Genomic DNA, 17,558 nt, shown 5'->3' with positions numbered 1-17,558 from the left:
TATGGTCAAGGACAACGCCTATAATTTTCGGTGATGATCGGATAATAATTTTGAGATGAAGTGGACCGAAAACTTATTATTTTTTTTTTTTTTTTTGATTTTTTTCGAGTCGATCTATAGGCCACAATTATAAACCGAACATCACAACACAACCCACTCTAAAGGGAATCTGGACAAGTAATTAGAAGGACTGTACTGATTATTAGTAATATTCGGAAAATATGTCAGTGTATGGAAGTGGTGCTTCTGACCTCTACTCGGGCAAGAGAGTGCAACTATCACGAAATATTGCCCAGGTTCGAAATAAAAATCCATAGGAAATTAAGGTTCGTGGTAGTTGTGTAGGGTATCGTATGGTCGGCCCCGTCAAACTATACTGCTCCGCTCACTGGTTTAAAAATTAATTTTTAAAGGTCTACCATAAGCGTGGATTTATTTAAAATATTTTTCTGCCAGAAGGTGGGAATTTTTTTAAAAATAATTTTTACGGTTCCCACAATGATGATGATTTTTGAAAAATTATTTCTGATGTTCCACACAATGTTGGGATTTTTTTTTTAACTATTTTTAAGGGTCTACCACAAAGTGGGGATTTTTTTAAATTTATTTTTAATGCTCTACCATAAGGTGGGATTTAAAAAATTTTTTTTTTTTTTGGGTTCCACGCAAGCTGAGAATTTTTTTAAAATTATTTTTTTCCAATAAAAGCCTTCATCGAATAATCATCGCCATCCGATGGCCTAATGAAAATGTCATATTCATGTTTTATTATTTTTTGTTGTTGTTGTTAATTATCGTGATGTGATGTCTTTGTTGTTGTAATTTTTTTAATTTATTTGCCATCACTTTGTTGTTGATTTGTCAGTTTCTAAGCCAGAAAGATGTTAAACATCATCTGGTGGTTGACTCGGTGGATGGTTGGCTGCTGTATGGTTGACGACCCAACCCACAAAATATTGCTTCAACAATTGTGATATGCTGTTGTTGTTGTTGGTGGTTATTGCAACATTTTTGTTTTTTGGTTATTAAAAGGGATTAAATGTCTTTGGGAACAACAACAACAACAAAATTACATTATTCGATTGAAATTGAAATCGATGTTGGCCTGACACAAATCTCATGGTTTGAAGAATAGAAACGAGGGAGATTGGAGTTGATTAATTTTTTTATAACATCCTCCCTTGTGTGAAAAATAATTTTTAATAAATCTTCACATTGTGCGGAACCTTAAAATATTTCTTAAAAAAATCGTTCCCTTGTGTGTAACCTTAAAAATAATTTTTAAAAAATCTTCAACTTCTGTGGACCCTTAAAAATATTTTTTAAAAAATCCTCACCTTGTGTGTAACCTTAAGAATTTTTTTTAAAAGTTCCACAATTTTTTTTTTTAACTCCTCACCTTGTGTAGACCCTTAAAAATGTTTATTTTTCAATCCCCATGTGAATTACTCCCTTTTTATAAAAAGACTTAAGCAACAAACTTCCTAAGGCCTAATCAAGTGCCAAGTTTGTTTCTTAAGTCTTTCACAGACAACTGACAATTGACTCCCTTTCTCTCTCTCTCTCTCTCTCTCTCCCTCTCTCTCCCTCTCTCCCTCAGATTATCCTAAGGCCTACACTAGTGCCAAGTTTGTTTCTTAAGTCTTTCAGAGACAACTGACAATTGACTCCCTTTCTCTCTCTCTCTCCCTTTCTCCCTCAGATTATTTTGTTGAGTGCTTATTGTTGTTGTTGTAACAGGTTGGCTGTTGTTGATGAAGTTCTTTCCTGAAAATATTGATAGAATGACAGGGACCTGTTTCGCGCTCACTACCTTCGGCGCCTTGGGTATGGCTTTTGCAATTCAACAGATCGTGGATTGACAGAGGATGGTTGTGTCCTATCGGTCTTCTTGGAGGCCTTTTTACGGGCTTCCTTCCGTCGTTGTGGATGCTGGTGTTTGTGGACGTCTCAGTACTCAGTTTACCCTTGGGGGTGCTTAGAAGACTTAGAAATTTCAAGCATCAGCTTCCTGGATGTACTAGAGCCCCCCAAACAGGTTTCTCCTTCGTTGAAGGGACTACCGTGGTGGTCTTAGTACTGGGTCGGGGGATCCTATCAATCAAGAAGTCTCAATCTCAATATCATCTGGATAGTTCCCGGAGAACTTCCGGATAAATTTGAAGTTCCTCTTGATAAAAAAGGAACTCTTTTTTCGTGATGGAGTCGCTGTGCCGTCCGACGTATCGGTTCTTCTTCTGGGAGCGATCTCCTTGGCAACGACTTGCCTAGCAGATACTGGTACTGAGCAATCATCCATCTTATCGATGCGGTTTTCATCAATACCAGTATCCGTTTCGACCAAGCCAATTGCCTGAGTAGTCACGCAACATCACTACAGGTCGTGGAGATTGTGTGCAGATCTTCAACCTCGCTTGGGTTTACTTCCCTACTCAGCAACTGGGACGACTCTCCTTGCTTCGGAGGAGATGACACGGTCGCTACTGTGGTTTTTTCACCGTAGTTTCCATGATGTCTACCTCGTCTTACAAGGGCGAGTCATCCCAGAGCTGATTCGGCATGCTCTCCTGACTATGGCGGAAGGAGCCGGTTTCATCTAAAAGGTTGAGGAGAAGATCCGACTGTCTCTCCAGGCTTTCGTTAAATTGTTTTTGATTTGGGGGTAGTTGTTATTAAAATTCGGCTCCATAAAAAGAGCTGTAAGTGAGGGATTGAGGTCTCGACCATGGCATAGCCTCTTACCATGGCAAGGACTCTAAGCCCGAATAAGCTTGTTGAGGCGCCCAGGTATCAACAAGGTTCCGTTCTAATACAGTCGGGACCCTGACTGCAAACTGTAGAACTCTGATAGGCACGAGGTCGCATGACACCGCAGCGTTAGGGGGGGACACTTTAAAAAAAGGTAGTGACCCAGACCTTTTGAGATGGTTATATAGGGGCGCCATTCTCGCCTCGTCGGCCCAGGGATCATAGGCACTTGGTTATTTCCTCCGAGACTCTCCCCCTGAGGCTCGGACGGACAATTCAATATATGGTGTGTGTGTGTGTCGTGAGGGCTTTGCTGGCAGGAGGGGCAACTGTTTAGGGTTCCGTTGACAATGCTGCTGTATCCGGACCTTAGTTGTGCCAGAATTGAACGGGTTTGCCTAGGAAGAAGCCTCTCACTCTCCGAAATTGCAGGAGAATGTTGTTGTAGGACATTATTGCATCTGTTGCCATTTATGGCTTCGGAGTTCGCCAGTTGATGCACGGATTTCATCGCGTTCACTATCGACAATCTGTTGACGTGTCAGTAAAGAAAGAAGTCCAGACTGGGTCAGCATAATTCATGATGGAACGACATATAGCCTTATAAATCGTTTCCAATGTTTCTTCCTATCCTTGCCCTAGGAGATGTCAGCCAAAGCTTTCTGAACTTTATTCCTAGCTTTCATCCCCACCTGGTTTCGAGCCTTAAAAATATATTGTTTTTAAATATTTCAAAATTATTTCCAATTAATACCCCCTTCTCCCCTCTCTCTTCCAGTAAACTTTCCACACAATCACGTGAACGAAGTACCGAACTCCATGAAACCTCGACGGAAAGCAAAAGTTTGCGACAACAGCTGACAGCATTGAAAACCAGTCGGGATCAGGCCATACAGGAAAATGTGTAAGTTTTGAAAACAACCCCCTCTCCCCTCTCTTTAAAAATAATTATTAATTTGTTTAATCTCCTCCTACCCACCAGCCGCCTAAGCAATGATTTGGCCGAAAGTCAAGCTGAAGTATCGTCGCTGCGCAAACAACTCAAAGATTCCGAAAAGGAAATAGAGCGACTCAAACAACAACTACGGAAATATGTTGAGGAGGTTAAGAAGGCCGAAGATCTATTGATGCACAAGGTAAGGGGTTCGAAATTTATTTTTTATAAAAATTTAACATTTTCAATTTTTTTCTTTAGGAAAAAGAACGTGAGGAAATGCTGGAACACTATCGCAGCCTATCACACGATGCCGTTATGCTGGAGGGCAATAATCAAAGTTTAGAAAATGAAACGGCAGAATATAGGTGGGCTTTAAGAATTTACCTCTTTCAAGTTGGATCTTCAAAATCTACTTCTTTTTTTCAATTTCTATTTCCTAACCTCTATCGTTTCTGTACCGGTAGCTGTAATTGTTGTCATTGTTGTTGCTGCCTTAGAATTAAGAAACTATTAGTAGAACAAGAGTAAAACTTAGAGAGTAGTTCAAAACCCCACGTTTTTTTTAATTTTCTAATGTAAATAATTTTAACCCACCTCATCTCACCTCACCACATACTTCCCTTCGTCATCTGCTGTGGTTTTCTTTCCCTCCCTCTCAGACGTCAAGTTGCCGAATTAGATGCTGAGATATCCACGCTCAAAAAAGAATTGAACTGCCGCAACAAATTAATCACCGAACTGGAGGATCGCATCGCCACCCTAACCGCGAAAAATACCTGTCTCGAACATCAGCTCGGCGAATGTCAGGATGAACAGCGTATTTTGAAAACGGATTTGGAGGCGCGCAAGGAGTTATGCGATAAATTGGATAATGAAAAGGATAAACTGAATGCCGAACTAAATGAATTGAATGATGTTAAGAGGAAGGTAGGTCGAGGGGAGATTTTTTTTAAAAAGAAGTGAATTTTTAAAAAAAAAGTAATCGATAACGAAATTTTCTATAGAAAAATTAATTGAGAATGCAATTTTCTTATGAAAAAGGGATCGATAACACAAATTTCGGTAAAAATGTCATCGATAACAAAGTTTTCTATGAAAAATGTTATCGATAACTCGATTTTCTATAGTAAAAGTAATCGATTACTCAATTTTCTATGAAAATTACAATCGATAATATAATTTTTTTGTAGAAAATGTTATCGATAACTCAATTTTCTATAGTAAAAGCAATCGATAATTCAATTTGCTATAAAAATTGTCATCGATAACACAATTTTTTGTAGAAAATATTATCGATAACATGTACAAAGTTATCGATAACATGTACAAAGTTATCGATAATATTATTTTCTGTATATCATATAATTTTCTAATCGATAACTCGATTCCATATCGAAAATGTAATCGATAACTTAATTTTTATTAGAAAATGTCATCGATAACGTAGTTTTCTATAAAAATTGTCATCGATAACACAATTTTTTGTACAAAATGTTATCGATAATACAATTTTCTATACACAATATAATTTTCTAATCGTTAACTCGATTTCCTATCGAAAATATAATCGATAACACCATTTTTTTCTTTCCTATAGAAAATTTAATCGATAACTCAAAAATGTCTTTCGAAAATGTAATCGATAACACAATTTTCTTTAAAAAATGTCATCGATAATACGATTTCCTTTAGAAAATCTGATCGATAATACAATTGTATTTAGAAAATATCATCGATAACATAATTCCCTTTGCAAAATGTCATCGATAACAATATTTTCCACAGAAATTGTTTATCGATAAATCAGATTTCATTATAAAATATTATCGATAAAACACTTTTCTATCGACCATGTCATCGATAACTGTGCTATCATTATAAAATGCTATCGATAACTCAGTTCTGTTTATACAATGTAATCGATAACACAATTTTCTGTATAAATTGTCACCGATAACACAATTTTTATTATAAAATGTCATCGATAACACATTTCTATGTAATAAGTATCATCGATAACACCATTTCCTACCATTTCTCTGTAATAATTATCATCGATAACACCATTTCCTGTCAAAAATGTCATCGATAACATAATTTTCTATGGAAAATGTTATCGATAACGCTATTTTCTATCGAAAATGTCATCGATAACACTATTTTCTGTAGAAAATGTCATTGATAACACTATTTTCTATGCAAAATGTTATCGATAACACAATTTTCTAAAGAAAATATTATCGATAATACAGTTTCCTATAAAAATGTGATCGATAACACAATTTTCTAAAGAAAATATTATCGATAATACAGTTTCCTTTAAAAAATGTGATCGATTACACAATTTTCTAAAGAAAATATTATCGATAACACAATTTTCTATAAAAAAATGTGATCGTTTACAAAATTTTCCTTGGAAAATGGCATCGATGACGCAATTATATATGGAAAATGTAATCGATAATACACTTTACTACAAAAAATCTCATCGATAACACTCATTTCTTTGCAAAATGTAATCGATGACACAATGTTTCTATGAAAATGTTATCGATAACGTAATTTCCAATTGAAAATGACATCGATAACACTAATTTATATAAAAAATGTGATCGATAACACATTTTCCTAGTGAAAACATAACCGATAACAGTATTCAATATTTTCGATAACAATATTATTTTTCGATAACATAATTTTTATTAAATTGTTTTCATATTTTTCCCAATTTCCTTCCAGTTGGAAATGGAAAATGAACGCTTACGCTTCGATTTGGACAAAACGGAAAAGGGTAAGCAAATGTCGGCGGAAACCTTAGAGGAACTTCTAACAAAAACTCGACGTGATTTGGAGGAACAAATCAAAGTTGATAGTAAATTAAGTCAAGAATTAGTCCAGTTGAGGAAACAAAATGATGAACTATTGGTTAGGATCATTACAGAAACCCCCTTCAATACCCTATACAAAACTCTAATAATTTTTTATCTTCTTCTATTCCGCAGCACGATCTGGAATTGGAGCGTCAGAAACGTGAACAAAATGCCACCTTGGCCCGTGAATTTCAAGTACAAAATCAAGAGCTGCGTCACAATCTAACCGATGATCGTTTTCGTCAGGCTCGTTCGCGCGAACAAAGTCCACGTTATCCTCCCGTACAGACATTGTAGGAAATAAAACAATTTTTTTGTTTTACTAATTTTTTTTAATTAATTGTTTAAAAAAAAAATTAAGATGATTGTTAAAACATAATGCAAAAAGAAATAATGTTAATAAAAATCTAGAAATTGAAAATTATTTTTTCAAAATAATTCGCGATTAAATGTTCATAATTTCCAAATATATACCCAACATACAGGGACAATTGTTGAATGCTGTAAGTTGTATTTCCGATTTTCTTCGGGGAAATTGCGTGTAGCTTCTTCCTTGTAAATCCGATAAATTATTGTTATCTGAAATAGAAAAATTTTCTAAAATTAATATATAAATGTCAATAATATCATTGTTAACGTAATTTTCTATGATAAATTTGATCGATAAATTAAATGTTTTCTACAAGAAAAATTATCGATAACAAATTTTTCTATAGAAATTGTCATCGATAATACAATTTTCTATAGAAAATACAATCGATAACAAAATTTGCTAGAGAAAATCTAATCGATAACACAATTTTCTATAGAAATTGCTATCGATAACGTAATTTTCTATGATACATTTGATTGATAACTGAAATGTTTTTGGAAAATTGGTCCGATAACACTGTTTCCTAAAAGAAAAATTAACGATAACACGGTTTTCTATAGAAATTGTCATCGATAACACCATTTTATATTGAAAATATTATCGATAACACAATTTTCTATGGAAACTATAATCGATAACACATTTTTCTATGAAAACTATCAACTTTTTATAGAAGTTGGCATCGATAACAAAATTTTCTATCATCGATAACACAACATTTTATAGAAATTGGCATCGATAACAAAATTTTCTATTAAAAATTTGATTTTTAAAACATTTTATATGGAAAATGTCATCGATAACACAATTTTTATATTTTTTCGAATTTCATCGATAATATTATTTTTAAAAGTAATTGTCATCGATATCACAATTTCTATAGAAAAATTATCCATAACATAATTTTTTATACAAATTGTCATCGATAATAATATTTTCTATCGAAAATGTCACCGATAACATTATTTCTTACAATTATTGGCATCGATAACTCAATTTTTATTATAAAATATCATCGCTAACACAATTTTCTGTAGTTAGTATTATCGACAATACAATTTTCTACGTAAATAACCATCGATGACACAATTTTTTATCGAAAATTTCATCGATAACACAATTTTCTATATAAAAAACTATCGATAACACAATTTTCTATAGAAAATAACATCGATAACTCAATTTTGTATAGAAAATAAAATCGATAACAAAATTTTCATTGCTAAATGTCATCGATAACACAATTTTCTGCAAAAAGTATAATCGATAACACAATTTTCTACATAAATAGCCACCAATAACACGATTTTCTATAGAAAACAAAATCGATATCGATAACAAAATTTTCTGTAATAGGTATAATCGATAACACAATTTTTTTTATATAAATAGCCACCATAACACGATTTTCTATAGGAAATAATATCGATAACAACATTTTCTTGGTAAAATGTCATCGATAACACCATTTTCTATAGAAAATAACATCGATAATTCTATTTTCTATAGAAAAAAACATCGATAACACAATTTTAATTGTAAAATGTCATCGATAACACAATTTTCTTTAATAAGTATCATCGATAACAAAATTTTCTACATAAATAACAATCGATAACACAATTTTCTATAGGAAATAACATCGATAACACAAATGTCTACATAAATAGCCATCGATAACACAATTTTCAATAGAAAATAACATCGATAACACAATTTTGTTCATAGAAAAAAAATCGATAACACAATTTTTTTCATAGAAAAAAAATCGATAACACAATTTTTTTCCATAGAAAACAATCGATAACACAATTTTCTATACTAACAGCCATCAATAACAGAATTTTCTATAAAAAATAACATCGATAACACAATTTTCCATCGAAAATAACATCGATAACACAGTTTTCATTGTAATATATCATCGATAACACCATTTTCTATATAAATAGCCATCGATAACACCACTTTATATAGAAAATAAAATCGTTAACACAATTTTCTATATTAATAGCCATCGATAACACATTTCTCCATAAAAATAACATCGATAATACAGTTTTCATTGTAAAATGTCATCGATAACACAATTTTCTATCGTAAATGTCATCGATATCAAAATTCTCTATTGAAAATATTATCGATAACACACTATTGAAAATGTGATCGATAACACAATTTTCAGTCGAAAATCTCATCGATAATACAATTTTCTATTGAAAATATTATCGATAACACAATTTTCTATTGAAATTATTTTCGACAACTCAGTTTTCAATTGGTATACTTACCCGAACGATTTGAAAATTTCTCTTGAAATGGTTTCAAAATCCCCTTTAATTGCTTGGAATCATTCCAGGAACTTGCGGAACATTCTGTCAGATTCTGCTGCGGAATCACAGTCGAATATTGATCACCTCTGTGATCATTTCTATGAATGTCACTATCATCAAATTTGATGTCATTTTGAACAGTTGAGATTTGTTTATTCTCTTCACTCTCTGGGTTTTTCTTCGAAGATCCTTTCTTCACCCCTCCCGGCTGTTCAGAGTGACCCTCCATATTTTTGTCATCGGAATATACCAAACCGTAAATTTCATCAGTATCATCATAGGGGGGTTTTAGGTCACTTGAGAGATTTGTATATTCATTACTCTCTTCTTGTAGCCTGCTCTCACTCTCTTGCGGATAATGAGGTTCTCTCTTGGGAGTCATGCGGGATTCTATTGGTTTGATTTCTGGAGAACGATTTTCACTCAATTTCCGAAACAAATCAATGGCCAATTCGGTCAATTCTTCTCCTTCGGAGGTATCGATTTGATGGGTGGATATAAAATTTCGTAACTCTCTTAATACCTCTGAATTATTTGCAGTGGCTTGGAAGTTGTTATAGGAAATGTCATAAGGATCCGATAATTTTAGAGAAAATTTTGGGCTATGTCGGATTTCTTCGCTTAGGGATGTCTCCAAGGGAGAGATTCTGATATCTTCCACCTTTAATAAAAAATTGTTCAAATTGTTAAAAAATATTTTTAAGGGTCCTACCAGGGCTGAAGATTTTTTAAAAACTATTTTAAGGGTCCCATTAAGGGCGTGTTTTTTTAAAAATTATTTTTAGGGGCTCCGCCAAAGTTCTGGATTGTTTAAAAATTATTATTAGGGGTCCTACCTTTGTTGTTGGCTGTAATCCTTCCTCCTTTTCATTAGAATCTGCAGCTGAGCTGTAATGTGATGTCAAATCCTGATCATCCTGCTCCTCCTCATCATCATCGTTATCCACATAATTGAGGCTATAAATTTCCTTGAAACTTGTTGGTGAATTCTGATCTTTAAATTTATACCCCGATTTTGGTACTTCGTTTACAATTTTAGGTTCTTCTCCTCTCTCGAAGAGATTTTTCGGATTTCCAATATTTCTTTTGTATGACGAAGTTTCATATTGGGGAGAATTTTGTTCTGCCTTGACGAGAGTTTGGGGATAAATATTAGAAATGGGAATTTTCTCTCTTCCATGATGATTCTCTCTCACTTCTCTTTCATTTTTTAAAGATGAAATTTTATTTTTTTCAGTTGGGGAATTGCTGAGGGTCTGACTATTTTCGGGAGAGTTATTTTCGCTCTGAGATTTTTTTCTCTCCTCATCATTGTTGCTTGAAACACTTTCTCTCTCATTGGTTGGCAGTGATTTATTCTCTCTGTTGCTACTGGAAATTTCACTCTCTTTTGGAGAGTTTTTGGCTTCCACAAATGCTGTACTCTGCTCTCTCAGGCCTCTCGAAGGCCTTTCTCTCGGATTTTCCTTCACACTATCTTCATTATTTGTCGATATAGCTTCATTTTGGGTTCGAGTATCGCTGAGAGCATAGGTAGCTTTAGGAGAGTTATTCTCACTCTGACCAACATTTCTCTCTTCAATAGTGATGCTTGAAATACCTTCTCTCTCGTGGTCTTGTATTGCTTGTTTCTCTTTAAGGCTATTGATATTGCCACTCTCTTTTGTAGAGCTCCTTACTTTGCATGTTTTTCTCTCACCAGCCACAAGAGAGGCCTCGCCTCTCAGTTTCTCTTTAGCATTTATTAAATACGCATCCCTGAAAGCTACAGAATTGTTCGAAGTATTTCGTCTGGTGGTACTTATTTCACAATGGAGTTTTATTCGCTCTTTGATAATGGAATTATTTGCTCTCCCAAGGTCTCTCTTCTCTCTAGAGTCTAATGACTGGCTCTCTCTGCCAAATGAGTTGACTTTTGGCTTCATTTGAATCGCCTTCAAATTAGCTCTTAGAGAATTCAATTCCTCCTGAGGAATTGTACCATCCTCCTTACCCTGATAATTGATGGTGGAAATTATTTTTCCGGTTCCACTTATGGCAACTTTGAATTTCGATCTATCCCCACTTCTGGAACTTAGAGCTGCATTTCTTTTACCTCCCGTTAAAGTGTTTTCTTTTCCCTTTTCTCTATCGATTTTCAAATGATCTCTGGGGGAGGTAATTGGAAGCGGAATTTTCGTTCTCTTCTCAACATCGTCCGGACTTCTGATATTTCTCAGTTCTCTTCTCGGAGAGATCTCAGGATTTCCATACATTTCAAGATATTTCTGATAATTATCCTGCTTCATCTTTTGAAATGTAGTTATTTCAGAAGTATTTGAAATAATTTTTTCGGACTTCGAATATTCCGTGGAGTCCGTTCTTTGATAGAGGTTTCCCTGGTCTTTGTTAACTGCAAATAAATAAAAAAAGTAGATAAATTCAGGTCGGGTTGAACTGTTAAGGACCTCCATAGTGACTACTAACTTTATTATTGGCAAATAATGTTTCAAAAATCTGAAAATATTCAAAATCGGAAGGTATGGTTATTGGGGCCCAATACCTAAAGGTGGTCGGATTTTAATAATTTTTCGTAGATGGATTTATTAACCCCTTAAGAATTCAATATATGAAAAAACAGACAATTCGCATGTAAGATGTAAAAAAAAATCCTTAAAAATCGATAATCCGAAGGTGGACCTTTTGCCTAAAAGTGGGCCGATTTTGGTGATTTTTGGTACAGAGGTTTGCAACTCAATGAGAATCCTAAATATGAAATTACAGGCAATTCGGTTGAAAAATATAACCAAACTCCTTAAAAATCGAAAATCGGAGTGTACCATTATATGGGTGCTATGCCTGAAAGTGAACTGATATTGATAATTTTTGACAGAGAGATTTTCTACCCAATGAGAAACCAAAATATCCAATTACAGCCAATTCGACTAGAAAATACGCCTAAATTCCAAAAATCGAGGGGTACTCTTATATGGGGGCTATGCCTAATAGTGGATCGATATTAATTATTTTTGGTAGTGGATCGATATTAATTATTTTTGGTAGAGAGATTTGTTACCCAACGAGAATCCAAAATATCAATTTACGACCAATTCAATTGGAAATCCTAAAAATCCTCAAAATATCGAAAATCGGAGGGTACAGCTTAATATAAACCAATATAGATTATTTTTGGTATAGAGGTTTTTTACCCAATGAGAACCCATAATACCAAATTACAAGCAATTCGATTGGAAAACTTGTTCAAAATCCTCAAAATATCGAAAATCGGAGGTTATCCTTATATGGGGGCTATATCTAAAGATGATTCAAAATTTTATTTTCATTTGGTATGGAGGTTTGCTACCCAATGAGAACCCATAGTACCAAATTACAGTCAATTCAGTTGAAAAATGTGTTTAAAATCCTCCAAATATCGAAAATCGGAGGTTATCATTATATATTTAAAAGTGTATCGATATTGATAATTTTTGGTAGGGAGATTTATTACCCAATGAGAACCCATAATATCAAATTACAGGCAATTCGATTGGAAAATGTGTTAAAAATCCTTAAAATATCGAAAATCGGAAGTTATCCTTATATGGTGGCTATACCTAAAGATGATTCAATATGGATGATTTTTGGTAGAGTGGTTCGCTACCTCATGAGAATTGAAAAAATCAAATTACAGCTAATTCGATTGGAAAATGTGTCAAAAATTGTTAAAATACCGAAAATCGGAGGGTACATTTATATGGTGGCTATACCTAAAGGTGAACCAATATGGATGATTTTTGGTAGAGAGGTTCGCTACCTAATGCGAATCCGAAATATCAAATTATAACCAATTCGATTGGACAAATTTGACTAAAATCCTTAAAATATCGAAAATCGAGGAGATCGGATATATGGGAGCTATACCTAAACGTAGACCGATTAAAACCAAACTTGATATACAGCATTCTAGACTCAATTCAGTAGCCTATGAAAAATTTTGTTGCAATCGAAACAACATTGAGACTTTGGTGCACTTTTTACCTGAAATCCGATAGAATTTTATATAGGAGCTATATCGAAATCTGAAGCGATTTAAATCGAACTTGGCGCATGTTATTCTAGACCGAATTCACTAGTCTATACAAAATTGCATGGCAATCGCACCAATATTGTGACTTTGGTGCAGCTTTTTCCAAAAATCCGACAGAATTTTATATGGAAGCTATATCGAAATCGGAACCGATTTCAATTTTATTTGGCACACATCATTCTAGACTTAATTTAGTAGCCTATGCTAAATTTCGTGGCAATCGCACCAACATTGTGATTATGGTGCAACTTTTATTTGAAATCCGACGGAATTTTATATGGGAGCTATATTGAAATCTGAACCGATTTAAAGCAAACTTAAAACACATAATTCTATACTCAATTTAGTAGCATATGCAAAATTTCGTGTCAGTCGGACAAACCGAACGCCTTTTGGGCACTTTTTACCTAAAATCCGACGAAATTTGATATGGGACCACATCGAAATCTGAACTGATTTAATGCAAATTGTAAACACATCATTCTAGACCCAATTTAGTAGCCTATTCGAAATTTCGTGGCAATCGCACCAACTTTGTGACTGGTGCGGCATTTTCTTGAAATCGGACGGAATTTTATATGGGAGCTATATCGAAATCGGAACCGATTTTAATAAAACTTGACGCTGGTTATTCTAAACGGAATTCGCAAGCCAATGCAAAATTTCGTGCCATTTAGGCAGCCTCAGCAACTTTGGCGCATCCGACGAAGCTATATCGAAATCTGAACCGATTTCAATCAAATTTGACACATGTCATTCTAGGCTCAATTGAGTAGCCTATGCCAAATTTCGTGGCAATCGGACAAACGTTTGATCTTTGGTGTACCATTTTCATGAAATCCGTCGATGTTATGTATGGAAGATACATCGAAATCTGAACCGATTTCAATCAAACTTGACACATGTTATTCCAAACTGAATTTCGTGCCATTTAGGCAGCCTCAAGAACTTTGGTGGGCCATTTTCTTGAAGTCGGACGGAATATAACGAAATCGAAACCGATTTTAAGCAAGCTTGACACACATCGTTCTAGGCTCAATTAGGTAGCCTACACAAAATTTCGTGGCAATCGCACCAATATTGTGACTTTGGTGCACCATTCAACTGAAATCCGACGAAAATTTAAATGGGAACTATATCGAAATCTGAACCGATTTCAATCAAACTTAGCACACATCATTCTAGGCTCAATTTGTTAGACTATTCCAAATTTCGTGGCAATCGCATAAACATTGTGACTTTGGTGAACCATTTTCTTGAAATCCGACGGAATTTTATATGGGAGCTATATCGAAATCTGAACCGATTTATATCAAACTTGGTATACTTCATTCTATACCTATTTGGGTAGCTCGTGGAAAATTTCAGGTCGATCGGACGAACCTAGTGTCTTTTCACCACCATTTATATGAAATCCGTCGGAGTTATGTGTGGTAGCTATGTTAAAATCTGAACCGTTTTACACCATTTTGAATAGACAACGTCCTTAGGCCATATAAATGAGCCACACCAAATTCCACCTTATTCGGATAATAAATGCGACCTGCATTTAGGTTTGCAAAAAAAATCCATGGACAGGTGATCGGATAGATGGATAGATAGATATGTTTAAATGGACTCAAAAATTCGTATATCCTCAGAAGTAACTATGCGGAAACATCCATTGCACATGGTGCAGGATATACAAAAAATTAATAAAAAAAACATTTTAAAAAATGGCAGATCGATGACTTCAATTGTCCTGTTAATTGATCAAAATTCTTACCATCATTGTTGTGCTGTCCTTCGGCAGCTTCCTTTGAAATAATTTCCTCCTTGTCGGGATGTCCTTCGGTAGCTTCCTTAGAGATATTTTGCTCTGGGGTGTCTGCATGAATTTCCATTCGATTTCTGTTTGAATTCCCTGACTTCTCAAAATGCCTCTCTTCGTTTTTGGTATCCACAGGGGGTTCCGATTTTTTTGGAGAAGAAATTGGTGCACAATTTCCTTTATATTTATTATCGACAGGGCTCGGAAGCTCATCTTCTTTCATAAATTGCTTGGAATTTTTAACATAATTTTTTGAAGAAGTATCCGGTCCATAATACGAATATCTTTCAGTGATTTCATTCACCCTAGAAGATCGATTTACTTCTCCTCTACTGGTCGCTATTTCTTCAATATTTCCCTTTTCAATTTCGTTGCCGTGGGCGACTCTGCGAGGTGAGTCTCTGCGGGCATTTTCCTCCCTTGAAAGTGAGCATTTCTGCGGATAATCTTGTCCACCTCTCTTCTCTTTCTTTTCTTCAAGTTTTCCATTGAAATTTTCCGATTTATTTTCCTCATATTTTTCTTTGGCATTTTCCGATTTCAATTCTTCACATTTTGAAATATTTCCGATTTCTTCATCCTTCCTCCCTTCCAGAGGTCCCTCTTTGGTTATCTCCAATTCTTTAGCCTCAATATTTTCCTCCATGGATATTTCATCAAATTTTTTCACCTCATATGCCCTGACTTTCATAGTTTTCATTATCTTCAATGTATCCAGAGAATATTCCTGAGGCTGAGTATCAACTTCGGTGGCGGTGGATTTATTACAACCACTTCTACTCCTACTCCTCCTCCTTGCAGCAAATTGACGATCGAGATAATTTCCAGCACTAATTTTACTTTCTTTCAAATGATATTTTCTTTCCTTTGGATTTGGATCCAGCTCTTCGCTTTTAATTTTCCGATTTGTATATCTATCCATTAGGCGGATTAACTTCGTGGCCTTTTTATTATCCAATGGGTAGATGAATTCTTGAATTTTATTTGTTTCGAATTTCTTGGAATTTGCTTCCTTAGAATGCCTCTTATTTGATCTTCCACATTGCTGAGAGCCATGAACATGACTCTCCTCAGGGCTTTTCTCTCGATACGACATCGTCACTCTCGTTACATTTTCATTGGTGTCAATTTGTGGATCGCAGCTTCCTCTCACAGGTTCGTCATCTTTATTGTGGGGTATTAATCTCCCAGGGCTTTTCCTTCGATAAGACGAAGTTTCTCTCTTCAAGTCTCCCTTATCATTTAAAGTCGATTTCATTTGATGTCTCTCAGTTGATCTTCCACACAGCTGAGAGCCCTGGAAATTTCTCTCCTCGGGGCTTTTCTCTCGAGCCATCGTCACTCTCTTTACACTTTCATTGTTGGCAATTCGTGGATCGCAGGTTCTTCTCACGGGTTCATCATCAGCTTCATTTTGGGTTCCTGCTCTTTTAGAATTTTTTATATTCTCTTTATTATTTTCCGAACAACATGAGGCTCTTCTCTCCTGATGATGACTCTCATTTGTATTGAAATGAGTGGAATTCCTTTGATTTTTTCCTGACTTAACTTTCGAATACTTCGCTCTCACAGAGGCATCGTTATCATCATAATGGGGATTATTTTTTCCGACAGCTTTGCATGTACTGCGGAATTTTTCAGAATTTTTTTCGGAATATAATTGATTAAAATTCTTACCATCATTGTTGTGATATCCTTCGATAGCCTCCTTCGGGGTATTTTGCTCCTTGGTATCTGCCTGAATTTCCATTCGATTTTCTTTTAAATTTCCACACCTCTCAAGATCCTTTTCCTCGATTTTGGCATCATTAAGAGGTTCTGACTTTTTTGACGCAGATATGAGTCCATTCGAATTAGTTCCATCTTTGCCGTTATGGGTCGAGCTCGAAAGCTCGCCCTCCTTCATAAATTGCTTGGATTTTTTGCCATAATTTGTTCTCCCCGGGGAATTTTCTCTCATGACAATTTCATCATTCGAAATTCTCTCGTTACGTGGTGAGAGTATCGGTCGAAGTGTTCTTCCTCTCACTTCTATGTTCTGCTTTGGAATGGATTCTCTCGTTGCAAGGTCGGAGAGTATGAGGCGAAAAATTTTTCTCACTTCCATGACCTCCTCCTCTGGAACAAAAATTATCCGTATTCAGGTCCGAATTTTGGCGATCAGTAAATCTCTCCCTTTATTCTCTTTGACACATTTTCTCTTCAAACTTTCATTGTTCTCTTTACATGGTAGAGAGTATGAGGTGAGGAATTCCTATCACTTCCATGCCCGGCTTTCGTATAGAAATAATCCGTATTCAGATCAGTATTTTGACGACCAAAAAATCGCCCCGCATTTTTGTTCAGAGCCCTACATAAATTTTGATGGGCTACATTTTCCCTAGGCGAAAGAGACCCGCTCATTTGTTCAAAATCTCTCTC

At 35.0% G+C, this 17,558-nt stretch overlaps 2 protein-coding genes across 2 annotated transcripts in view; one reads left to right on the top strand and one right to left on the bottom strand.

The window, feature by feature from the left end:
* Positions 1–6,852, top strand: part of LOC133336325 (centrosomal protein of 135 kDa) — a 49,249-nt gene extending 42,397 nt beyond the window's left edge. The window contains exons 10-15 of the mRNA XM_061544618.1: positions 3,527–3,652; positions 3,731–3,884; positions 3,944–4,050; positions 4,345–4,612; positions 6,425–6,610; positions 6,688–6,852. Coding sequence (XP_061400602.1) covers positions 3,527–3,652; positions 3,731–3,884; positions 3,944–4,050; positions 4,345–4,612; positions 6,425–6,610; positions 6,688–6,852 — 1,006 coding nt within the window. The remainder of the gene's footprint in view (positions 1–3,526; positions 3,653–3,730; positions 3,885–3,943; positions 4,051–4,344; positions 4,613–6,424; positions 6,611–6,687) is intronic.
* Positions 6,853–9,202: 2,350 nt separating this feature from the next.
* Positions 9,203–17,097, bottom strand: LOC133336334 (myb-like protein X). The gene is made up of 3 exons (XM_061544627.1): positions 15,093–17,097; positions 10,098–11,653; positions 9,203–9,922 (listed from the first exon to the last, which is right to left on the bottom strand). The coding sequence occupies exons 1-3, from the start codon at positions 17,095–17,097 to the stop codon at positions 9,203–9,205; spliced, it is 4,281 nt and encodes a 1,426-aa protein (XP_061400611.1).
* Between the last annotated feature and the right edge of the window lie 461 nt (positions 17,098–17,558).

This window comes from Musca vetustissima, unplaced genomic scaffold (genome assembly GCF_032173495.1).
Source record: "Musca vetustissima isolate MV318-11 ecotype Yass unplaced genomic scaffold, APGP_CSIRO_Mvet_v1 utg80576, whole genome shotgun sequence".
NCBI classification, from domain to species: Eukaryota; Metazoa; Arthropoda; class Insecta; order Diptera; family Muscidae; genus Musca; species Musca vetustissima.
Note: the sequence above shows the minus strand (reverse complement) of the source record. Positions and strands in the feature narration are given on the sequence as shown.